This window comes from Solanum tuberosum, unplaced genomic scaffold (assembly GCF_000226075.1).
Source record: "Solanum tuberosum cultivar DM 1-3 516 R44 unplaced genomic scaffold, SolTub_3.0 scf00004, whole genome shotgun sequence".
Taxonomy (NCBI): Eukaryota; Viridiplantae; Streptophyta; class Magnoliopsida; order Solanales; family Solanaceae; genus Solanum; species Solanum tuberosum.
This window is the reverse complement of record NW_006238930.1, coordinates 1,664,853-1,686,679: the sequence shown is the minus strand read 5'-3', so window position 1 is coordinate 1,686,679 and position 21,827 is coordinate 1,664,853. Positions and strand designations below refer to the sequence as shown.

Sequence of the window (21,827 nt, the reverse complement as noted above, 5' to 3'; positions counted from 1 at the left end):
TTCTCATTTACCGATCAGGTGCTTCTGTTTAATTTAATTATATCTGCGTCTTATCTATCATGTTTATGGATCATCATGATTAACATATATCTGTGTCCGTTCACTTCTTTTTTCTTTTATTTATTTATTTGGTGTCTGATATTTTACATTAAAATTGGATTAATCGAATTCACGCTAGGTAGGACCCATTCGACGATAGCGCTCTCTACCAAGAATTTTTTCATACTGATGTTTTGAACCTGAGATCTCTGATCAAGAGAGAAGCAACCCGTGTGCATTCACGTACAACTAAACAAAATGCCTTAGTTGGAGTTAGGGTCATTAGTTACCTATCATAATCAAAGAAATCATAATATTGCATCAAGAGTAGATAGAGGTTTCTCTATCCATTAATTGGATTTAGTTTATATTTTCTTGTTCTTCTTCTTCTTATTATTACTCCCAAATAGAGTTTTGGGCCTTAATCTTGTTTAGAAACATTTTGAAACTTTCATTGTTCACTTGTTCCCTTATGCTACCTTAATTTTAATATGCCTCAAGTAAGAATTATACCAAACTCAGAATCAGATCTTTACGTGTAAAAATGAAAAAAAATTATGCCAGAGGGACATACAACTAAATTCTCTTTGTCATTTTCATGGCATCTAAGAGGTCGTTGAGTAGCTGGTAAAAATTATGCATGTATTAGCAATATAACAATTAATTATGAAGAAATTTATGTATATTTTTAAGCTATTTTTATCTTGCATAAAAATCATAACCTATATTTCTGTAGTGGACCAATTCGTTAACATACTGCCAAGCCATTTTTTATTAACATAATGACACCGGGACCTTATTGCAGCCCACTCTACTGAATCAGTTGCTTTATTTTGGTACCAACAATTAAGAATTGTTTTCCCCTACTTGCTGCGTCAAAAACTAATCACAAGCTTCTGATAAAAAACGAGCAGTTCTAGTAAGATTTGTAATATGAATACCCTTACGCTTTGCAGAGATATAAGGCGCCATTTTAGGATTCCATTTCCTAGTGCCATGACCAAAATGAACTCCCTGCCTCCATCATCTCTTCCAAATTTATGCTCCAATATCTTCTTGTCATTTCTCCTCACAACCCCCCCCCCCCTTTTTATTCTTTTTCAAAAAAAAAGAGAGACAAAGAACCATGAACTGAAATAAATAATTGTTCCGATGGAACCTTCTTTTCTACTGTAGATTGGACGTAGATACACGACCCAAACCATTGTAAATCAAACATAAAATTAATTTTATAAGAACAACTTTCACATATAGCAAACACAAAAATCATATTTGTATACTATAGTTATAGTTTGCATAATTGCGCATGATAGCAAACATAAATATGTATATTTCGCTATACATATACAAAAGAAAACAGTTGTATATAATCTATTTCTGTTTCGATAAACATATACAAAAGATCAATTGTATAATCTGTGTTTGTATAAAGCGAGAAAGAGAGAAAGACAAAAGAGAACTGGGCAGGAGAATATTTGTATTGTATAATTATAAGTGTATATGTATCTGCATGTGTATATACAATTTTCTCTCGCTTTATACAAACAGAAATATAATTTATACATTTATGTTTGTATAAGCGAGAGAGAGATTGGCGAGCGACATCTGGAAGAGGGGAACGAGAATATATGTATATATACAATTTTCTCTCGCTTTATACAAACACAAACACATTTTATACATTTGTGTTTGTATAAAAAGCGAGAGAGGCGAGGGAGAGAACGAGAGTGGCGAGCGAGATTCATCAGGAGAGAGGCGAAATAACAACAGTTTGTTATGTGGTACAATTAAATCAAACTATGTTTATATCATTTAATTTAAATTAATAGTTTGCTATTATATACAATTTTCCCATTTTATAATGAAGAATTTATCTCATAATCAATTGTCAAACATAATATTACTTATACAAAATTTAATACTCCTATAACTCACCTCCAAACCAACTACAGGATGAGGAGCATTGATTTTGATGGATTCTCTACTACTGCATTGAAGTTTGGCAGGAAAGAAAAAATTCACGTGAGGCGTACATGGGATTTTTCTCCGTTAAAAACTGACGGAGGCTGGGTCATAAATGCAACGTTTTGCCAAAAGATGTGGACTACTAATGCTGCATATAAAAGAAATAGGACCATTTTGCCAAAAATATTGGACTATTTTGGACACCATCCAACAATTTCCAATCGGGCAATGTCACAAATGCCCAGCCCAAACCCAAACCCAAACCCAAACCCAAACGCAATCCCAAGCCCAACTTACGACGTGATAATTTTAGGTGCTTCAGGTTTTACAGGCAAATACGTCATTAGAGAAGCTCTTAAATTCCTCAACGTTCCTTCTTCCCCCTTGAAGAACTTCGCCATTGCAGGCCGTAACACTTCCAAACTTTCCCAGGCTTTGCAATGGGCCTCCGGCCCAAACTCGCCACCCGAAATCCCGATTCTCATCGCCGACACCACCGACCCGGCTTCACTCCGTCACCTCGCCTCCCAGACTAAGATCATCCTCAACTGTGTCGGACCATTTCGTCTTTATGGAGAACCTGTCGTTGAGGCCTGTGTTGATTCTGGGTGCGATTACTTGGATATATGTGGAGAGCCGGAGTTTATGGAGAGGATGGAGGTGAAGTACCATGATAAGGCTGTGGTGAATGGATCGTTAGCTGTTTCGGCGTGTGGATTTGATTATATTCCTGCTGAATTAGGCTGGATGTTTAATTCGAGACAGTGGATGCCGCCGGCAATTTGCTGTAAGGTTGAGGCCTACATTAGTCTAGAATCGGACAAGAGAATTGTTGGAAATTTGGGGACGTACGAGTCAGCAGTGCTTGGTGTGGCTAATGCGGACAAATTACAGGAACTAAGGCGCTCCAGACCCAAGAGGCCTCGTCCTGTGGTAAGATCTTATCACTTCTCTTCCTTGTTGGTTAGTGATTACTTTCCATTTTATGGTTATGTAAAACTGCAGTCATCGTAAAATTGAAATATTTATCTTGATATCATATGATTTATATACTCGTGTCTATCAATGCCTATGAAAGTATAGTCAAACTTTTAATTAAGTTAGAGTGGAAGAATTCGAACATTTATAGCAACAACATACCCTTGTGAAATCCCACAAGTGGGGTTTGGAAAGGGTATAGTGTACGCAAACTTACCACTACCTCGTGGGGTAGAGAGGTTGTTTCCGAAATATCTTCGTGCAACAAATTCAAGTACAAAGAAGAAGAAAACATTGTAGAAAGCATATTAACTACACGGTGAACAACAAAATAGTGCAATAATTGAAACATGGTAAACAACCAACAGGCAACAACAATATACCTAGTGAAGTCCCACTAAGTGAGGTCTGGAGAGGGTAGAGTGTACGCATGCCTTACCACTATCTCGTGGAGGTAGAGAGACTGTTTCCGAAAGGCTCTCGGCTCATGTGCATCAAACCCAAGTAAAAGAAGGAGAAAATAATGAAGAAAACATAACAATTAATAAGAAAAGCAATGTAAAGTCTATAAAAAAGAACAATAACGCAACAAAATAATGTGATTATCGAAACACAATACACAACATATGACCAGAACTACAAGGGTACGACTAGTACTATGACAGGCACTAACAAGCCTAAACCCTCGCAAGGCAAGACAACACTCTACCCCTACTAACCTTCTACCCAATACGTGACCTTCATTCCTTTCTATCTAGAGTCATGTCCTCGGTAATATGAAGCTGCCCCATGTCTCTTCTAATCACCTCTTCCCAATATTTTTAAAGCCTACCTCTACACTTCCGCGTACCCCCAACATCTAGCCTCTCGCACCTCTTCACTGGGGCGTTTATGCACCTCTTCTTCACATGCCCAAACCATCTCAGTCTTGCTTCCCTCATGATAAACAACTGACGATGCAAGTATATGGTAGGGATTCATAAACCTTGTGATGGATATCATGAATGCATGTATCATAGGGATTCATAAACCCTTTGGTTGATTTCTGGTGGAATGAATGAGTAAATGATGGAGATTTATCAAACCAAATGATAGAGATTCATTCTTAGATGGAACACTTGATACCTGCAATATTTGCTAGCTAAAATATTCCCCAAAGCCATACATATGTAGCATGCAGCTATGGGACAGCATTCATGTTTTCTTAAATAACACATCAGATCTGTGAAACATAGTATTTCTCTCTCACTCTCCAATATTTTCTCGTTTGATTCAGATTCCTGGTACTTTTCCTAATGGTCCAATGGTCAATCACCTAAAGAAAGTTGGGCTTTGGGCTGTAAAGTTACCATCAGCAGATGCAACTGTGGTATGGAGAACACTTTCATGTTTGGCTGAAGATTCCCGTGGTTTACCTGGTGTTAATGAAAGCACCGAACAGATTGAGAAGAGGGAGGCATTTTGGTCTACCATAAAGCCAGCTCACTTTGGTATGAATATAACTTCGAATTCTCTGTTAGGTGTTGTTCGTTTCATTACAGTTGGCAAGTTCATTGCTCTTTTTCTTTCTCAAAAAAGTTCATTGCTCTTTTTGGTAAAACTGGTATAGGGAGGTTGCTGCTCTTGAACTTCCCTTCAGTGTTCAGTCTTGGATTTTTCAGGAAAAAGGGTCCAACTAAGGATGAAGTGGCAAGTGCTACCTTTAAGATGTGGTTTGTTGGACAGGGGTTTAGTGATGGCAGCCTTGCGTCACAAGGAAACAGGAAACCTGATATGGAGATAATTACAAGAGTAATGGGACCTGAGATTGGTTATTTGACAACTCCAATCATTCTAGTCCAGTGTGCCCTTATTTTGCTCAATGAACGAGACAATCTTCCAAAAGGAGGTGTTTTTCCTCCTGGGATTGTGTTTGGCCCGACAGACCTCCAAGACAGGCTTCAACAGAATGGAATATCTTTTGATGTTATTTCAAAGAAACCTGTCTACCGAAATGGTAGTTCCCTGCAGTTTTAGTCATATTGAAAATCTTTTGATGTTATTTAACTTTCCAGGCTAACTTTAGAATCCTTGGCCGTTTTTCTTTTCTTCATAATGTTCTTAGGAAACTGGATCAGCTTTATTTTGTTTGAAAATTATTATGTCTGTCAAGTCCTGTGTATCTTGTAGGATAGATTTCAAATAGCATGGCAATGAAGTTGATTCTAGATCTCTATGAAGCTAACATGGAAGCTAGTTGAATAAATGGAACATTTGTCTCACTCCTAGACCACTTGGGAGAAATAATATGTGAACTGGCTTTGCAGAGTTGATAATTGAATCAGACATCCTGATGACTGGTGCAAATCAATGAGCTGATGTTTTGTAAAGATTAAAGGCATGGCCCCAATTACGTTGCTGACATCTATTGTGTCAAATTCAGAAGAAAAGAGAAAAGAAATAGTTTTGTACAATTAGGTATTTTATCACTTGCATATGCTTGTTTGGGTCAAGGAATTGATTTTAGTATGTTGTATTGAGTAATATAAGTAAACAATTTGATTATCTTGATTGGACTTGGCAGGCAATCTTATTAACTGGTAAATTACTTCTTGTAAGAAGAGGAAAAACTCATTAGGTGAGATAAATCATTTCAAACTTTGAGCTTGAGCATTTCAATTATTTGTCCAACAACTTTTTCTGATGTACCACCAATTTCCCAAGCCCGTTTGGCCTCTTCGCCCACCTTCTGAGCCATGGACCTGAACTTGTGATCTTGCATTAGCTCTTCAATCTTCTCTTCGATCTCTTCCGACTTCACCAATCTCTCGCCCAGCCAACCCCAATGTTTTGGCCACAACCCCAACCCTGCTTTCTCCACCACCTCTGCATTAAACCTTTGGTCCCCGTTAAGTGTCCAAGCAAGCATGGGTACTCCTCTCTGAGCTGCTTCCATAGCTGAATTCCAACCACAGTGGCTAAAGAATCCTCCTATTGCATGATGTGTTAAAATTTCTTCCTGTTTCACCCATTCTTTAACTACTATCCCCTGTTTCTTCTCTTCTATTTTTTCGAGGAGTGAACGTCCTACCAATTCTTGTAGCTCTGTTTCCTCTACTTTATCAACTATGACGGACTTTAATACCCAAAGGAACTTTTGCTTGCTCTTTAACAATCCTTCTCCAATTTCTTTTATTTGGTCCTTTGACATAGTTGTTCTACTTCCGAAGCTAACATATACAACTGATTTGGCAGGTTGTCCATCTAACCAAGAAAGGGAAGCGCATTTTCCAGGGTCTTCGTAGGGCTTGAAAGGTCCAATTGGCAGAAACTGAGGAAGAGTAATAGAGGTCTTGCCACTGTTGAGGGCTTCAATTGTCTCCGCCTCAAACCAATGGAACGTGTTGGAAACAACACCTTTAACTCTGGAGATAGCGCGTGCGTTTGAGATCAACTGAGTTGTGAAGAGATTCTGTGGATTGAACAAAGGAGGAGGGATGTTCGATATTGAAAATGAGGGCAAACCATGAAGCTTCAAGTTTTCGCAACTGCTTTCAAGAGTCAAGTGAGGTAGGTGGGAAAGAAGAGAAAAAAATCTAGCAGAAGTTGTACTTAAGATGTAGTAGGATATAGACAATGATGGATGATCAGCAAGCTGATCAACGCACGTTGCAGCAGCAATGTCAAGAAAAAGAGCGGAGATGGGTGGAGATAAAGAAGATAGAAGAGGAGGAAGAAGATGAACAGAGCGAATGATAGCTTCAAACTGGAGAAAGAAGGGATCACCGTGAGGATTGGACGTGTGGAGGGGAACGACATGAAAATCAAGGCGTTGAATGTGTGGATGCGCAGAAAAGAAGCTATTCAAATGGTTAGATTCAGCGGCAGAGACAGTAGGCTGGGCAGGAAGTAAAGTGACCTTACAATTACGAGAAGCTAACATGGCAGCAAGGCGAAGGAATGGCATCAAATGTCCCATTCCAGCCAGGGGCGGAGCTATGACATGGCGAGGGTGGTCAGATGAACAACCTTCGTCGGAAATTTTTTACGGGTATATATACTAAATATCGAGTTTTTTGGATATATACTAACTGTTGAACAACCTTGACACAATAAAGGTTGACAGCCCAGCGGTTAAGGTTGTGCAAAGATGCCTCAGCGTTGCGGGTTCGAGCCCAAGTGTTGGCGTTTTCTTTAAATTTTTTCATTATTCCGTTTGTTCTCTTAGAAAAGGCAAAACTCAGCCTGGGTTCTCGATCCCAGGCTTGAACATTTCATTTATTTAATATTTGTTCCGTTTTTCTCTTAAGAAAAAGTACAAAAATTACCTTTTTTAAGTTAAGAAAAACAAAAGGTCTATTTAAATGGTTGCATAGTGCCTTATGTAGAGAAAAAGTATTTAAAGATGTTTCTAATGAGTGTATTATGAAAACATTTCAAGAGATAAAGTGTCGTCGAGTGCAATTGTAGTTACCACTTTACAATTTACATATTTTGGTGTGTATGAAACTATCCATCAATATATTTGTCCTACTTCATCTTCCTTAGTTTATCCATTGATATTTTGTAAGTTTCTGTTTTAAGAATTTTCATTTTGGATATTTGGTTAATTTGATATTGAGGTATGACTATTTTGAAGCCAATCTTTATAATCGAACTAGCAAGGTTTATTTTTTTACTTGTCCTAAAGTATGAACACCCTTGGCGAAAATCTTGGCTCCGCCACTGATTCCAGCACTTGGAAGTAGAGCAATATGAGGTTCCATCTTTCAAAATCTATCTACTGAACTTTGTTGAGTCTCGTTTAAGAACAACGATGATATAGTTTCTAAATTCCTGAAAATCTTTCTGTTTGTTTGGAGAAGACTGGATTCTTTACTTATTAGTTCTACATTCTACCTAACACAATTAACAACTACTGGTCCAAGACCTGCTTCCATTTAATATACCTATTATTGTGATTTGGGCGAGTTAGGTTTCATTTAAGTTGTCAACTATCAGCAGTATTTGTTTGGTTTCATTTAAGTTGTCAACTACCAGTAGTATTTGTTTGAAAACTGCTGCTATATGGTACCGTTGGAAGATGAATGCACATATTATTTCATACGCCTACTAAAAATGATATGTTGATTACATATCTTTTTTAAAATTTAAGGAAATGCTAATTCAAATATTTAAATTTAATTAGAAAAACAGGAGTTCTGATCAATATGGAGTAGGGTGTCCACTAAATGCGGCAATACTCATAATTTAAAGGTAACAAAATAGTTGAATGAATATAAACACATTTCCCGTTATCCAGGTTTACTTTTCTATATTTGTCTTGGCACTCCTTTAAGAAATAATTAATAAAATAATTTTTACTATATCACTCCTAATTGTTATACGTGTTAGGAAATGAATTGAAAATAATTACGGATGTTAAATTGGTATAAAATGATAAGTTATCTCTTGATTTTTAAATTGGACAAACAAAAATAGTTAAGTATTTATTTTTAGTATAGTGGACGAGGGTGTATATAATCTTCTATTTATAAATATTTTATCGCATCTATATAAAGAATAAAGAAGAGCTAGAACAAGGATGTCCGAAAAGTAGTTGGGCTTTTTAAGATGGGCTTGACCCAAATTGAACGCGGTCTTCACGGAGTCGTTCTGTTTTTCCTTGTCCAGTCCAGTTCAATCCTCCGCTGAATCTCCATTTCCGTCTCTGAGGAGCAGTAGTGAGGTAAGTGAGAGAAGAATCACATGCAATGAGCGCCTGCAAAACCCTAGTTCGCTCTTCAATTTCCTTTTTTCAGTTTCAAACGCGAAGCAGCTACCGGAGAAGTTTTTATTTTCACATTTCATCCAATTTTTCTTCTTTCCGGCCGCTGCCTCTACTCTCTCTTAATCCAGGTACCTATTTTGTAATTTTTGCTTAATGATACAAGCAGGTACTTCAATGTTGTATCTACGTTTATACGCTTCTGTATTAACCTTGTTCTCTGTCGAATCTCGTTTTGAAATTTGTAAGTAGCATTCAGAATCGAACCGTGTAGAGATCCTTCAAGACGATATGGCAGCACTCAAGGAGCAATTTCACTGGAAACGTCAGAAGAAATGGCAGTTCCGCGTGTTGCCGCTGAAAGTCCGGGGGAAAAATCCAAAGACACAGTAGAGGAGTTACTGTACAACAAAGATGATGTCTCAAAGCTGATGAAAATGGAACGCAGGCCTGATACTGAAGGCCTGGGTCATCAGGAGCGTTGGTTTCCATATTTGGATAAAGTTAAGGCGGGAAGTATGTATTTGAGTAGTTCGGAGATATTGGAAGCAGTGACCCCGTATATAATGGATTCGAGGAAAGAGAGGTTTCGCCATGCTGTAAAGAATCGGACATATTCAGTATGTCTGGTGGTTGAAGGTTTGAGTGATTTTGGCAATGTGTCAGCTACATTTCGCTCAGCTGATGCACTGGGCATTCAATCAGTCCATGTTGTAGCTTGTGATAGTTCAAAAAGGTAATCAGCACTTTAGGTGAAAATACCTTTTTGTTTCTCACCATGCTCATTGCTTGATATTGATTGATAATTGGCAGATTTAGTAGTATCTATTTGTGTTACAAATGTACTTTTAACTAATACATGATGTACAACAATGTGTTTGAGGCAACACGCTTGCCTTAATCCAATAATTTCCCTTCATTTGGCAAGTAGAAAAGGGAGAATGTTTGATCCTGTGTTTTTAGCCAGCTTACTGTTATAATCAGTGGGGAAAAAAAGCATTTTGTGGTTTACTTAGTCGTCATGTTGATTAAAGGTTTAGTGCAAAGATTTCCAGTATTGGTTTACTGTCTAACTACAAAACAGAACCTGTCTTTTTGGTTGATTTTTTTAGTTTTGCAGGAAGAGAACGGTATTTATAGGCTAATTAGCTTTGTTGAGCATTGTTTGTGCAAGTGCCTTGATATTTACTATCTGCCTACAGGTACAGGGAGAATCGACATGTCAGCATGGGAGCTGAGAAATGGTTGGATATCGAACTATGGGATTCTGTTCATGAGTGCTTCAAAGTTTTGAAATCACGTGGTTATCGCATTGCAACAACACATCTTGGAATGGACACGGTATAGTGATTCTCTTTTATTTCTGATACTGCATTGCCAGTGTGAAAATTGGTATGCTCATTTTTGTGTTTCTTTTTTTTTAATTGCTTTCTCTAGATGTTTATTTAATGTTGTCTTTCTGTTGTAGGTTTCTGTGTATGATATGGACTGGTCATGCCCAACTGCAATTGTTGTGGGAAATGAACTTAGGTAGGTACTATATTCTCTACTGACCTGGTTCAAGAATAGTTGTTCAGCTTGGACCCTATTCCTACCTGCTGGAAGGGAACACTATATTTTGTCACATGTACGCTGTAATCATTAGAATATTCGGCCAGTCTTATGTTAGATTTTTTAATCAGTTTCTTTCTTGTCTTCTTGATTCTCTATTTTAACGATTTTCTTTGTGCCGAAGATCTTATTCTATTTCCTTGTTAAAGCAGAGATAATAGGAATTTTGCTTCTTTGCTAGTTTTTTTTGCATGGGTGGACTATGATTAATTTTTCTGAGATGGACCACAACCAGATAAGATATTGTTGTTTGTAGGGGAATAAGTGACGAGGCTCTTGGATCATCAGACTTGCACTGCAGTATTCCAATGAAAGGCATGGTAGACTCATTCAATGTTTCTGTTGCTGCTGGCCTTCTTATGCACCATGCCGTCTGTGACAGAACTTCTCGCTTGGTGCGTTCTCTGTTGTACTGCAGAACATTCACTTAATTCTCATTTCATACTATTTCTGTCCTTTTCTAATTTTCTTCTCCTCTGATGGAAGGGAGCGGGGATCATAGGATTGCAGTACATCCAATGTAAAGGAGAAACTATAAAATATAGGCGCTAGGATTACCTCATATTTTGTGTGATACATGCATTGCTCTGTTTTTTCTCTATTGTCAGATGGGGGTGTGGGCTAAAGTCATACATGTTTTATTAGCTACAAAGTATGTTCTCATTTTCCTTCTCTTTTCAACTTTTTGTGGTAATTGGAAAATAATGGTACAATCATCTGCCTATGTTTCTTCTCTCATAACAATTGAGTTCCCACACTTTTCCTATGGTGTTAAATCTTTTGAACCTGTTCCAAATTTGGTTGTTGACATCAACCTGAAGTAGTTGAATCCTTTCCTGTATTATTGTACCTTGGAAAATTCTGTTCTTTGGTGGTGTGTCTTCTGTGGTCAATGAAGGTGACCACGTAGTTGATATTAGTTGCTTAAAATCTCTTTCCTGTACAAGCATCTAGTCATCTTTTATTCATGATCTCGAAGATTCAACTTACATAGTTGATTTTTTTGTTCTTTTAAAAGGGATGCCATGGGGATCTAACTAGTGAGGAAAGTCGAATCTTGCTAGCAGAGTTTTCTTTGCGCCACAACGATAATGCAATTAGAATTGCTCAAGAATATGCAGAAAGAAAGATAGCTGAGCTTAAATCAAAGCTTTGAGTAAGTGGTCAAACTAGTTTTAGAAGGAAGATGTGCCTATTTGCACAAAGCGCCAGGTACTTCCCAACAAAAATAATGACCACTTTGCATCTTCTTTTTTTTCAGGTGTTTAGATTTTGAATGACTTGATTTTCCTTTTTAATTATTGTCAGGTCCTCCATGTATATGGCTATATGCCCAGACATTTCAACAACTGAGCAGCTGAGCGTTTGCGTTTTGTTCTGGTGCAGCTTATGTATAGTAAAATTTTACTCCTGTTTTTTTTTTTTTACATTGAACAGCCATATTTAAGTATCAACGGTTTATTTTATTTGTTAATTTCATAGACAATAACTCACAAAAATGTTGAGGATTCTGCTGGAAGTTTACCTGATTTAGTTGTCTTTCCTACTCTTTTAGATTTGCGCTCTCATGTTTAGGGGTTAATGTATTTGAACTATATCACCGTTTTTGAAAGACTTAAATAACATATTTGTCTAAAATAAGCTAAAAGATTGGCTAAGGTTCCATTTTATCGTCTGAAGAAAGGATGACCAACTCATTATGTAAGGAAACAAAATGCCTAGTTGGACAACATTCAAAATGAAATTTCGAAAAACATAAATATACCATTTTTCAGAAGATTCCCTTGTTTACAAAACATAAATTCCTATAGTTATTGGGGACCCTGACAAGTAAAAAGAAGAACTATCCCATACAGGAAAGGGAAAAAAAATGTTTTCTATGTTTTACCAACACAGGTTTTACCGTTGATCACTTGAACTCAAATATAATACAATGATCAGGGTTAAAAAGCAGAAAAAGAGAAATCCCTACTCAATCAAATTTAAAGTATCAGTTGTTTGTATGGTTGTTTTTGTGTGTTGCAAATTCAAATCCTCCCCAGGCTTCTTCAGTTCATGGGACCGGATGAACTCTTCGATTTTCGCCTTCAACTCGGTGTCGGGAATCAACATGTCCGCAGTTAGATGAGATCGGTTAAATGGGTCTGTCTGTAAACCAGTAGAAACACGTGAAAAATTGCAATATTCCTCATAAGTGGAATAAAAGACACCAAGAAACGGAGGCTTACACTATCACTAAGAAGGTGCCGCTGAATAACAGGCCGGTCCACTGTTATCCTCGAAGAAGGAAGAATGACAGGATCCTTCATTAAAGTATACTGCAAATCGAAAAGATATAGGTCAATACAAATGCTATCTATCTCTCGTGAATTAGGAGCTGCTTGATTCGACTTTTGAGTAAAAAGGCGATACTTACTTGGATTGGATCAAGGAATTCATCAGGAATGTCTCCAAGAGCAGCCTCAGCATCCATTGCTTCTGAAGCTGCAATCTTGGCCTTTGCACCAAGGTCGATGAACTCTTGTATGATCCTCATATCTTCACCAATTCTTCTAAGGACATCAGCTGCAGCACTAAATATCTGGAGCAAATCCAACTTGTTACACCAAAGCTCAATCAGAGAAATGATTTTAAGGAAGCAATTAACTTGAAGAGTAAGAACCTGATCACTGTACGATCGGCCATCTCTTATAATTGCAGCTGGAAAAATTTTCTCCTTATCTCCTCTTGCCAAATGCACATATATTTTCACAATCTTCACATGCATTACAAAAGAAATTGTAAAACTGTCTCTTCATCAAAAAAGGAAATTGTAAAACTTCTGCACAAGTATCTTCCTCTTGATTCTGGGAAGGATAATATGGGGTCTACAAGGACACACTAACCAAAATGAAAATGTTTGTGACTCTCATGGAACAGAGGATTACCAAGACAATGTAAAAACTTGAGACAAAAAAAAGTTAACTAATAAGGAAATACACTTTCGTTTGTGTCAGAAAGAAAAGAACCAACAGACAGCTTTGACAAAATTCAGACCAGAGACCCCATCAACAATCATACTAGATTTAGTTAAAAACAATGAAACTATAGGAAATACAATAGCTCAAGCAACACTGTATGCAACTGATATTTGGTGCTATAATATGCAACAAATTGCTTGATTTGGATTCTTGAACAGACAACTGATGAGCCGTGAAATTACAGCTCATTTGGCATCAAATGCATAGACTTTAAGATGCCAAAAAGGAGCAAAACACAGAAAAACCCTAATATGCGGCCTGCGGAACCAGACTGCAGGTCTACATATAAATGAAATATACTAGATGCTTGAGAAATGCAGCAACCCAGATCTGATCGAAAATAAATTAAGATTAGGAAAAGAAATTAATAGCGGGGATTTGGGATTTTAAACACATCTTATGACTTGAGCTTTAAAAAGAAAAGTCAACCCGTCTTTTATGGTGCGATTAATTTATCACACAAGGTCCGAAAGGACTTCAGATGAAATTTCGCTAATTGGGTCGAAAGGATTTAGAGAAAATATTGGAATCACCATTTTGCATATTTAAGCATTTAAATGAGTTTTAAATAAAGACACAATTGCATTACTCCCTCTTTGGAAACACAGCCCTGGTCCCCTTTATTTATTGAATCAAATCCATAAGTAACTTTTAGTGTTAAAATCAAATTTAAGTTATTTCCCCGTTATCCTCAAGGAATTTAGACTTTAATTCGAGCATTACAGTGAACAAGTAGATTTCACCTTATTCTCTGTGAAAATTATGCAATGCATGTTATGGGTAGTGGTAAGGTCTACATACACTCTACCGTGCCCCGACCCCACTTAGTGAGATTCCACTAGGTATGCTGTTGTTGTTGTATGCAATGTATGTTATTTTTAATACACTAAACCAAAGACTGCATAAGAAATAATCTCAACAATGCAAGCATTTCTAATACATCTTATTTAGCATTATTCTTATAATGCTACCAAACAACACCTTAATGGTACATTTTGGGCGTATCAATAACACTTCCTATATTTATTCATTAATTGGATAATGAGCCCGCCTCTCTACCCTTTTCCACTTAAATACCAGACTTTTGTCTAGAGAAGGATTCGAACTCTTCCAAACAGCTGACTATTTGAAATTTAAAATATGCTGGGAAGTCCCAAAAGGAAATGTCTGATAAAAACCGGAACAAAATAATTATTCTATAATCTCAAACTCTATTTGACATCTCACAAAATCAAGTGATCCTCTTTCCACATCCAGTCTATTAACTTTTTTGTTGAAGTTAATATAGCATGTTTCGAGCAAACTCGACATAATCTGTTCACACTTCCTACGCTTAGTAACTGTACAAGTAAAAGTAGGTTCCCTCTATTGGGACGTGGGAATATTAGAAACAAGGACTGTTGGAGATGGGGCAATGAGGCCAATTTAGGTAGAGAGGAAGCAATCTAGTGAAGGACAGAGAAGTAGAATTAACAGACATCTAATGCCATCTGGTCTTAGTTAGCTGCCATAGGCAATATCAACATATGTAAAGAACTTCATTCACCTGTTTCAGCAACTCTTTCGGACGAAATTCATACTTTTCAGGGTCTTTCAAGCTAAGAGATTTTCTTTGTGGACCCACCAGCTGTAGTAAGAAGTAATTCAACATGCTAGCAACTCTTTCCACCTGGAAAACCAATTTGAGAAAAAATAAGCGAAAAGATTAAAACCCACAGGTTCACAGACTATAATACGATACAACAACAATTGATATTGAATAGTGAACATACCATCTCAGGAAGAAGAAAAGGGACAGTAATTTGTTCTGAAGTAAATGCTAACAGGCTCACATCTTCATTTGCCAACTTCATATCAATTCGAATTATCTAAAACAACCAGCATATTTCACTTAAACTATGAACATATTACATAACTTTAGTAAATAAAAACATTTAAGGATTTAAAACTGACATTCTCTTGTGAATGGAACAGACGGGTTCTCTCCTGCCTTTCTTGAGCTGGTCTTTGCTCCCATTCCGCTGTGTTAGACATTTCAGCTTCCAGCTCTTTTAGTTCAAGAATTTTATTAAGACTTTCATCGAGAAGATAGATGCTATCATTAATCAAGAAGTTTAAGAAATTTAAGTAAACACCCTTCTCCTCCTCCTTGGCAATCTGCAATATTGAAGTTACAGATGAGTGTTATTGGAGAGTAGTTCACGCACTGTGTTATAAAATGTTCAGAGCAAAATATCACCCAAAATGATAAAAACTCCAACCTGTCTCCATGCATTCCGGTGACTTGGAACTTGCCAAAGATATTCAAGCAGTTCAGCAATGTTGTGGCGGATATTAAATTTATCATAGAACTGCAGATAGAGAGACGTTTCATTTAAAAAGCACAGTGAAAGCCTCTATCATCAAGTAGGACGCATTAGAAAAAATAATGCATGCATTAGGTTTGTGTACTACTAATACTTTGTTTGGTACACTCTTCTTAAGAAAATTTTGAAGACACAGACCAGCATTAAACCTCTTTACGGTGAAACAAGTATCACCAGATAACAAAGAAAACCCGAAACCTTTGACTTGACCACAAAAAAAAGGAAAAAGAAAATCTGATGACTTAACCCAGCATTCCGACCTTTTTATGCTGAAATAACACCAGAGAACCAATAAAACAGTATTTGAGACCTCTGGGAAAAAAGAGTTCCATTTAACAGCCATACTTCAAAAAATATACCTTCTTTAACTTCGAAGTTCAAAATTCCTTCAAAAAAGCCCTTTTGAGGAACTGTTGATAAGATGATCTACTTAGAACTGTGTTTGGTAAGCCCTTTTTTAAATACAATTTTAGGCTGATAAGTTGGTAAGCACATGTCAACAGTCATGGAGAAGCACACCTACAAACATAGTTTCTTGGAGGATATCTACTTTGCAATACTCTTCCTAAAATGTCACACTAGTTGTTCTTTGAGAAACATCTTTTATGAGAGGAAAATATTGATTACTTCACAGAGACTATAGGGGGGAATTGGATTATTGGTTACACTAAGACTTACGCTCATACTACCACCAACCTGGCAGAACTTCTAGCAATCTTCCATGGGCTACAAATAGCAGGGGAGAAAAATCTCCAACCTTTGGAGATCAACACTGACTCAGTAGAAGCTATTACCATGATAACTAATGGCCATTTAACATATAATAACATAATCTTTGGATGCAGGTTACTAATGCAGCAGTTGGGGGCACCAGTTCTCAGAAACGTATGCAGGGAACAGAAAAGGGTAGCCGATAAGCTGGCAAGAAGTGCATTTTTTAAACCAAGGTTTTTGGCAGTTCTTCCAGTGTACGACACTTTAGGAACTACTTCAGCTAGGGATATTTCTGTTTGTAATATTCACAATTATGGCCAGCTGTTGGCTCCACCATCATCAAATGGTGCATCCCCGAACTAATTATGTTGCCAGTTATTACTTAATTAATATTTATGCATCCTTTTAACCAAAAATTTAAGCTCTGACACGTTACTGACAATCCTCGAGAACAAGTATATATATTTTGACACTCCAGCAGATCTGAAGAATCTCCACTTTGAGAAGGTAATGATGAAATGAAAGGTCAGTGACCTGAAGTCTTGAAAATGAACAACACAAGCAGGACAAAGAAGTACGTTCAAGTTTCAAGATCCTTGCGAGCCTTTAAAAATAACTGATGAAGTTATGCAAAAAGAAAGAACTAGCACCAACGATCAGAAAGGAAAAAAAACTAGCATCAAATATCACTACTTCCTGAGCAGGGGGGAACTTTATAGGAAAAGTTTCACTTCTCCAAGCACATATCATCTGATAAAGCACAAAAGCATTACCTGTGTGTGGGAACCTGTAAATTCAATGTCAACATAAAGCTTCAAAAGATTTTTCACAAGGTACTCCAGAGAGAGTTGATGCCCCTCAAACAAAGTAGACGTTGCAGTAGAGCCGCTGTATAAAAAATTCACTTAGAGAGGTGACAGCACTAGATTCCCAGCACACACAGACACAAATAATAGTAGACGTAATTTTGAAAAATGCAATATCACAAATGATTATTTTGAATCACCTTCTGCGGGGCATCCAACAGTTTAGGACTTCAACCATCTTTGCTCTAAGGTAAGGGTTTCTGATATATTCTGGACTTGCCATGAACATGATAATGAAATTCATGAAGTCATCCTGTCAAGCAATGCAAAAAGATGATTGCATACAAAAAAGGAACACATGAAGAACAAGAATATGAATGGACATAAAAAGATCATGACTAAACCTACCAGCAAGACACCATCCAAAGCTCTGGGAATTCGAGAAGCAAAAATTAGCAGCTCCATGGCATCTTCAACAAAGTGCTCAGGCATAGATGAAAACTCCATAGGGCAAGGGGAAGGTAATGGCATCTTAAAACCACCAACAAGCTCGACCAGCCAAACAACCATCAACCTGTAGAAGGATAATGCACGCTGGAGAAGCCCTCCATCCTGAAAACAAGGCAATTTTTTAACTCTGTATACCAACAACTAAAAGTAGGGAAATGCAGAATATAACTAACATCTACTCAAACCTAGGATGCTGTTGATTTGCAAATTTTATATTTTACACCGAAAAAATCATGTATGCACAGAAAAAGTAAAGACAACCCCTACGAGTTGACACCCACACTAAGGAGCTACTTTGCTTGAAAATAGCAAAGTATAGCATTAAGAACAATATAACAAAAGCAGGTATAAAAAGAGAATCCCTTCACATACTCAAGATTGCATAATCCTACTAAGTATTAAAAAAAGGAGAAGTTTATATACCCTCAGTATTTGGGCTTCATAGCATAATTTCTCCTGTGAATACGATTCAAGATCTTTTTCCAAGCGAGCTATTTCCTGCTGCAACTGTGGCGAGGGTGTTTGTTCTAGCATGGTTTTCATGGTAGACAAATTATCTTCGGATCTTGAAATGTCCTAAAGTTGATAATTAAATAGTTAGTTTGGTACAAACACCTTGACCATACCATATTAACCTTTCATCCACTGTTACATATGGTTCAAGACATCCTTCTTTCACCAATAAAATTTAGTATTTCCTTTCTTCAAATCCCAACTCCTCACCTGAACAAGATGCTTAAAATCTGAAAATGCTTTTAGGAGGCCCAGGTTGAGCACCCGTGCAGTCATGAAGAAGCATTCACATATGAAGGGGTATTTAGCTTTCTCACTACTACTTGATATTGGGTTGTTATAGTGGAGAATTGAAGGTCCACCAGAATCATTCCCAGAGCTTGTAGCTTCCTGAGATGCCAACAACCGATTTTCTCCATCACTGCCTTCTTTAGCGACGTCAACTTTCCCAGGATTATTTTGATTTATCCATTCAGAGACTTCTTCTGATGATGCATGCAGAGCAGTCAACCCCCTAGTGTGAAACATAGGCAAGGTTAAAGCAACAAACACACATGCATCGAAAAGGGGAGGGATATAGGGAAGAAGAAAAATTCACCTCAGTTCCAGACGGGTGCTAGAAAACACATATTGGGGATCGATCTTGTCCCGTTTTGTCAAATTGGCATCTAAGAAAGGTTCACAGAGCCGAAGCATAACGGCACTGAGATTTACAAACATGCCTGAACTAGCACAAGATAATGGATCAACCTGCAAAGCATAATATTTTGAAGTTATGGCAGAGTAGAGAAAATCGGAACATACATAAACAAAATTACAATCTGCACATATCAGGGTGAAAAGGTATAAGTGCAAATGAAGTATCTAACGCAGAGCCAACAGATGCACACTTTAAAGGTCTGTTTCACATGTTACAGCTCCATAGTGTGATCTGGAGAAATCTTACCTGCAACTGTGCCCTTGACGAATTTTTGTTTATAACTGCTGCAAGATATCCAAGGACATTTTCACGAATAGTTGAATTTTTCAGAAGAGACATAAGCACTTCTGCCAAGCCATCATACAAGTTATTCATAACAGTTTTGATTGTTGTGAAAGAAGACAAGAGATCAGCAGGACGACGTGTGGCCGATTCTGAGAAACACTGCTGGCTGTTGTCCAACACAAGTGAAACAATCTATCAGTCCTTTGTTAAAAATAGAAGTCCTCAACAGAGAATACGTCAATGCAAATGCATATGCTAAGTCACCCGATACCAAAGAGAACCATAAGTTATTAGCTTGATGATGTCTGAAGAATCAATATTTTCAAGGTTGAATGAAGAAAAAGCATGATAAGAAAGATTGAACAAGTATGAAAGGCTGTCTTGTCTATTTCTCTAATTGGTTTTAGAATGGCATAAAACTTCTCTTCACTGTATAAAGTCATATAATACACTTAAGGAAACAACATATAATTCATAATTAAAGAGACGAGATAAATTTTAACCCACCCAACATCCGGCTGACTCTTGAAGATTGTATGATCAGGCAAAGCACTGACATGAAAGAAAGGACCCAAAATGCTTGTCATTTCGATAACTCTTCCATTCATATAAACACTATTTGGAATCCACCAAGGATGATTCACAAGACACTTGGCACCTACTGGATACTTAACCAAAAATAATAAAGCTCTAAGAGGCTGCTGAAAATTACCCAAAGCTGAAACCTTTAGCACAGTCCCTCTCAAATCCTCATACAACTGCTTCAGTATTGGGTCCATACTATCAAAATCCGCATCCTTTAATAACTCATCCAAAAACCCAGGTGGACTCGACACTCCTCCACTACCACTACTCCCACCAAACACATCCACAGAACTTGAAACCTCAGAAAACAACAAAGGAAGCAACAGAGATACATTTGCTGGTGCCATATCCCAATTGGGAAACATATCAGGATTTCCTAAATGTATCCTACAGTATGATACAGCAAGTCTCTTTACTTGCTTAACCACTAATTCCATCTCAGACCTAACGTTCTTATCCTTCATCGACGCAATCTTCTTCCCTTCTTCATGTGCCCGACGGTAACAGTTGACCAAATACTGAAAAGGTGGTTCCGCGGATACAAAATTACCAGAAAGTCGATCGATTAAAACCCTCTCCATCAAATCCCTAGACAACCTTAATTCTTTACCCTCGCTCAAAATCTCGGCCGCCGTCATCTCTAAATACACAACGCGTGTATCATTTTCCATTGAATCAACTAGAGATACAAGTAAAATTTTCCGAAGAATTATATCCTCGATCTCCGCCGGCGTCCTCTGTGGTTTAGAAGTCGCCATGATTTCAACAACAATAAATTAAACAAGAAAAATTGATGATTTGGGAAAAAGTAAGAGAGAAAATCAGCAGAATTAACAAACTAAAATCATTGTTAAAATAAGTGTAACGACTGCATAAGTGTATATACAAACAAACAAAAAATTAACAGATGAAATGGGAGAAAAGATTGAAGGGAGAGGTATCAGAGGTTTCCGACTCTACAGGTAAACCCTAATTACGGTGTCGTTTCTAATGCCATTGTTATAGTATTATGTAACCACGAGTGCTTTAGTGCCCGTTTGGATTCACTTATTTTTTTAGGTGTTTTTAAGTCAAAATAGTTTTTAAGCAGTTCTGAAGTGTTTGAATAAAGCTAAAAAGTGTTTATAAGCACTTATTTCAAGTGCCCGTTTGGATTGATTTATTTTAGGTGCTTTTAAGCTAAAATAGTTTTTAAGCAGTTTTAAAGTGTTTGGATAAAATTAAAAAGTGTTTATAAGCACTTATTTTAAGTGTCCGTTTGGATTGACTTATTTTAGGTGCTTTTAAACCAAAATAGGTTTTAAGCGGTTTTGAAATATTTGGGTAAAGTTTAAAAGTGTTTATAAGCACTTATTTTAAAGCTAAAAAATAACAAAAATAAACCAAAAGTCATAAGTTAGAAATCCTAACTTATGAAGTCAATCCAAACAGGTAACTCAGTACTTCTCGTGTTGAGATAAAGAGAATAAATTCTTATTGACTAATTACCTAGAAATATCACTTTTATTTCTCCTAAAATTATAATATTATTTAATTATTTATTTTAAAAATATATATATTTAAAACAATAAGAATAGATTTTTCTCTTTTAATGAAATGACACAATTATTCTCTCTTTTTTTAAATTATTATTTTTAAAAGGGAATTTTTATTGTTGTTAAAATTGTCGGGTCACAATTTTAATTCCGTTTATTCTTTAAAAAAAAATTACTTTTATTTGCTTATTTAATTAAAAGAAAATAAAGTTATATTTGTATTTATCTATTTTATCATATCAAGAGAGAGATTAAAATAGATTTTATCTTATATCATCTAGTATTATCTATTCATTCTATATTATTTTTCATTTTTAGTTGTTTATTTTATCATATTAAAGAAAAGATTTTAAAAAAAAATTATTATTACATTTTACATTAATTATTATTCTAAATCATTTATCAAATTATTCATTCTTTTAAGTTCTTTATAACGTACAATATACTAGTAGAA

At 36.6% G+C, this 21,827-nt stretch overlaps 4 protein-coding genes across 5 annotated transcripts; 2 read left to right on the top strand and 2 right to left on the bottom strand.

Moving 5' to 3' along the window:
• Positions 1-2,021: 2,021 nt before the first annotated feature.
• LOC102601081 (probable mitochondrial saccharopine dehydrogenase-like oxidoreductase At5g39410) lies at positions 2,022-6,293 on the top strand. Its single transcript, XM_015306836.1, has 4 exons — positions 2,022-2,937; positions 4,259-4,522; positions 4,561-4,978; positions 6,217-6,293. The coding sequence occupies exons 1-4, from the start codon at positions 2,137-2,139 to the stop codon at positions 6,264-6,266; spliced, it is 1,533 nt and encodes a 510-aa protein (XP_015162322.1). The 5' UTR covers positions 2,022-2,136; the 3' UTR covers positions 6,267-6,293.
• On the bottom strand, positions 5,596-8,196 carry LOC102596262 (UDP-glycosyltransferase 708A6-like). Its single transcript, XM_015306833.1, has 2 exons — positions 7,690-8,196; positions 5,596-6,938 (listed from the first exon to the last, which is right to left on the bottom strand). The coding sequence occupies exons 1-2, from the start codon at positions 7,725-7,727 to the stop codon at positions 5,615-5,617; spliced, it is 1,362 nt and encodes a 453-aa protein (XP_015162319.1). The 5' UTR covers positions 7,728-8,196; the 3' UTR covers positions 5,596-5,614.
• Positions 8,197-8,542: 346 nt separating this feature from the next.
• LOC102595691 (tRNA (guanosine(18)-2'-O)-methyltransferase) lies at positions 8,543-11,977 on the top strand. Of its 2 annotated transcripts, none has more exons than XM_006338338.2 (7): positions 8,543-8,859; positions 8,978-9,464; positions 9,931-10,069; positions 10,197-10,258; positions 10,596-10,734; positions 11,358-11,551; positions 11,648-11,977. In XM_006338338.2, the coding sequence occupies exons 1-6, from the start codon at positions 8,715-8,717 to the stop codon at positions 11,493-11,495; spliced, it is 1,110 nt and encodes a 369-aa protein (XP_006338400.1). In that variant the 5' UTR covers positions 8,543-8,714; the 3' UTR covers positions 11,496-11,551; positions 11,648-11,977. The 2 variants fall into 2 exon arrangements, with proteins under 2 accessions (XP_006338400.1, XP_006338401.1); XM_006338339.2 differs by having other exon boundaries at positions 8,545-8,859; positions 8,981-9,464.
• A 101-nt stretch (positions 11,978-12,078) lies between these two features.
• Positions 12,079-20,817, bottom strand: LOC102595360 (probable ubiquitin conjugation factor E4). The gene is made up of 16 exons (XM_006338337.2): positions 19,761-20,817; positions 19,215-19,419; positions 18,867-19,018; positions 18,479-18,782; positions 18,179-18,331; positions 17,654-17,857; positions 17,446-17,558; positions 17,213-17,327; positions 15,621-15,710; positions 15,313-15,516; positions 15,132-15,227; positions 14,906-15,028; positions 13,002-13,094; positions 12,756-12,920; positions 12,568-12,657; positions 12,079-12,487 (listed from the first exon to the last, which is right to left on the bottom strand). The coding sequence occupies exons 1-16, from the start codon at positions 20,594-20,596 to the stop codon at positions 12,308-12,310; spliced, it is 3,123 nt and encodes a 1,040-aa protein (XP_006338399.1). The 5' UTR covers positions 20,597-20,817; the 3' UTR covers positions 12,079-12,307.
• Between the last annotated feature and the right edge of the window lie 1,010 nt (positions 20,818-21,827).

Coding starts and splice junctions, on each gene's coding strand:
- LOC102595360 (XM_006338337.2), bottom strand. CDS start 20,596: ATGGCGACTTCTAAACCACAGAGGACGCCGGCGGAGATCGAGGATATA. Junction 19,420..19,760: donor AAGAGTCAGCCGGATGTTGG/GTGGGTTAAAAT, acceptor GTTGGACAACAG/CCAGCAGTGTTTCTCAGAAT. Junction 18,332..18,478: donor ATTTTAAGCATCTTGTTCAG/GTGAGGAGTTGG, acceptor TATCAACTTTAG/GACATTTCAAGATCCGAAGA.
- LOC102595691 (XM_006338338.2), top strand. CDS start 8,715: ATGAGCGCCTGCAAAACCCTAGTTCGCTCTTCAATTTCCTTTTTTCAG. Junction 8,860..8,977: donor TCTACTCTCTCTTAATCCAG/GTACCTATTTTG, acceptor GAAATTTGTAAG/TAGCATTCAGAATCGAACCG. Junction 10,070..10,196: donor CACATCTTGGAATGGACACG/GTATAGTGATTC, acceptor TTTCTGTTGTAG/GTTTCTGTGTATGATATGGA.
- LOC102596262 (XM_015306833.1), bottom strand. CDS start 7,727: ATGGAACCTCATATTGCTCTACTTCCAAGTGCTGGAAT. Junction 6,939..7,689: donor CTACTTCCAAGTGCTGGAAT/CAGTGGCGGAGC, acceptor CCTGGCTGGAAT/GGGACATTTGATGCCATTCC.
- LOC102601081 (XM_015306836.1), top strand. CDS start 2,137: ATGTGGACTACTAATGCTGCATATAAAAGAAATAGGACCATTTTGCCA. Junction 2,938..4,258: donor CCAAGAGGCCTCGTCCTGTG/GTAAGATCTTAT, acceptor CGTTTGATTCAG/ATTCCTGGTACTTTTCCTAA. Junction 4,523..4,560: donor GTGTTGTTCGTTTCATTACA/GTTGGCAAGTTC, acceptor TTCTCAAAAAAG/TTCATTGCTCTTTTTGGTAA.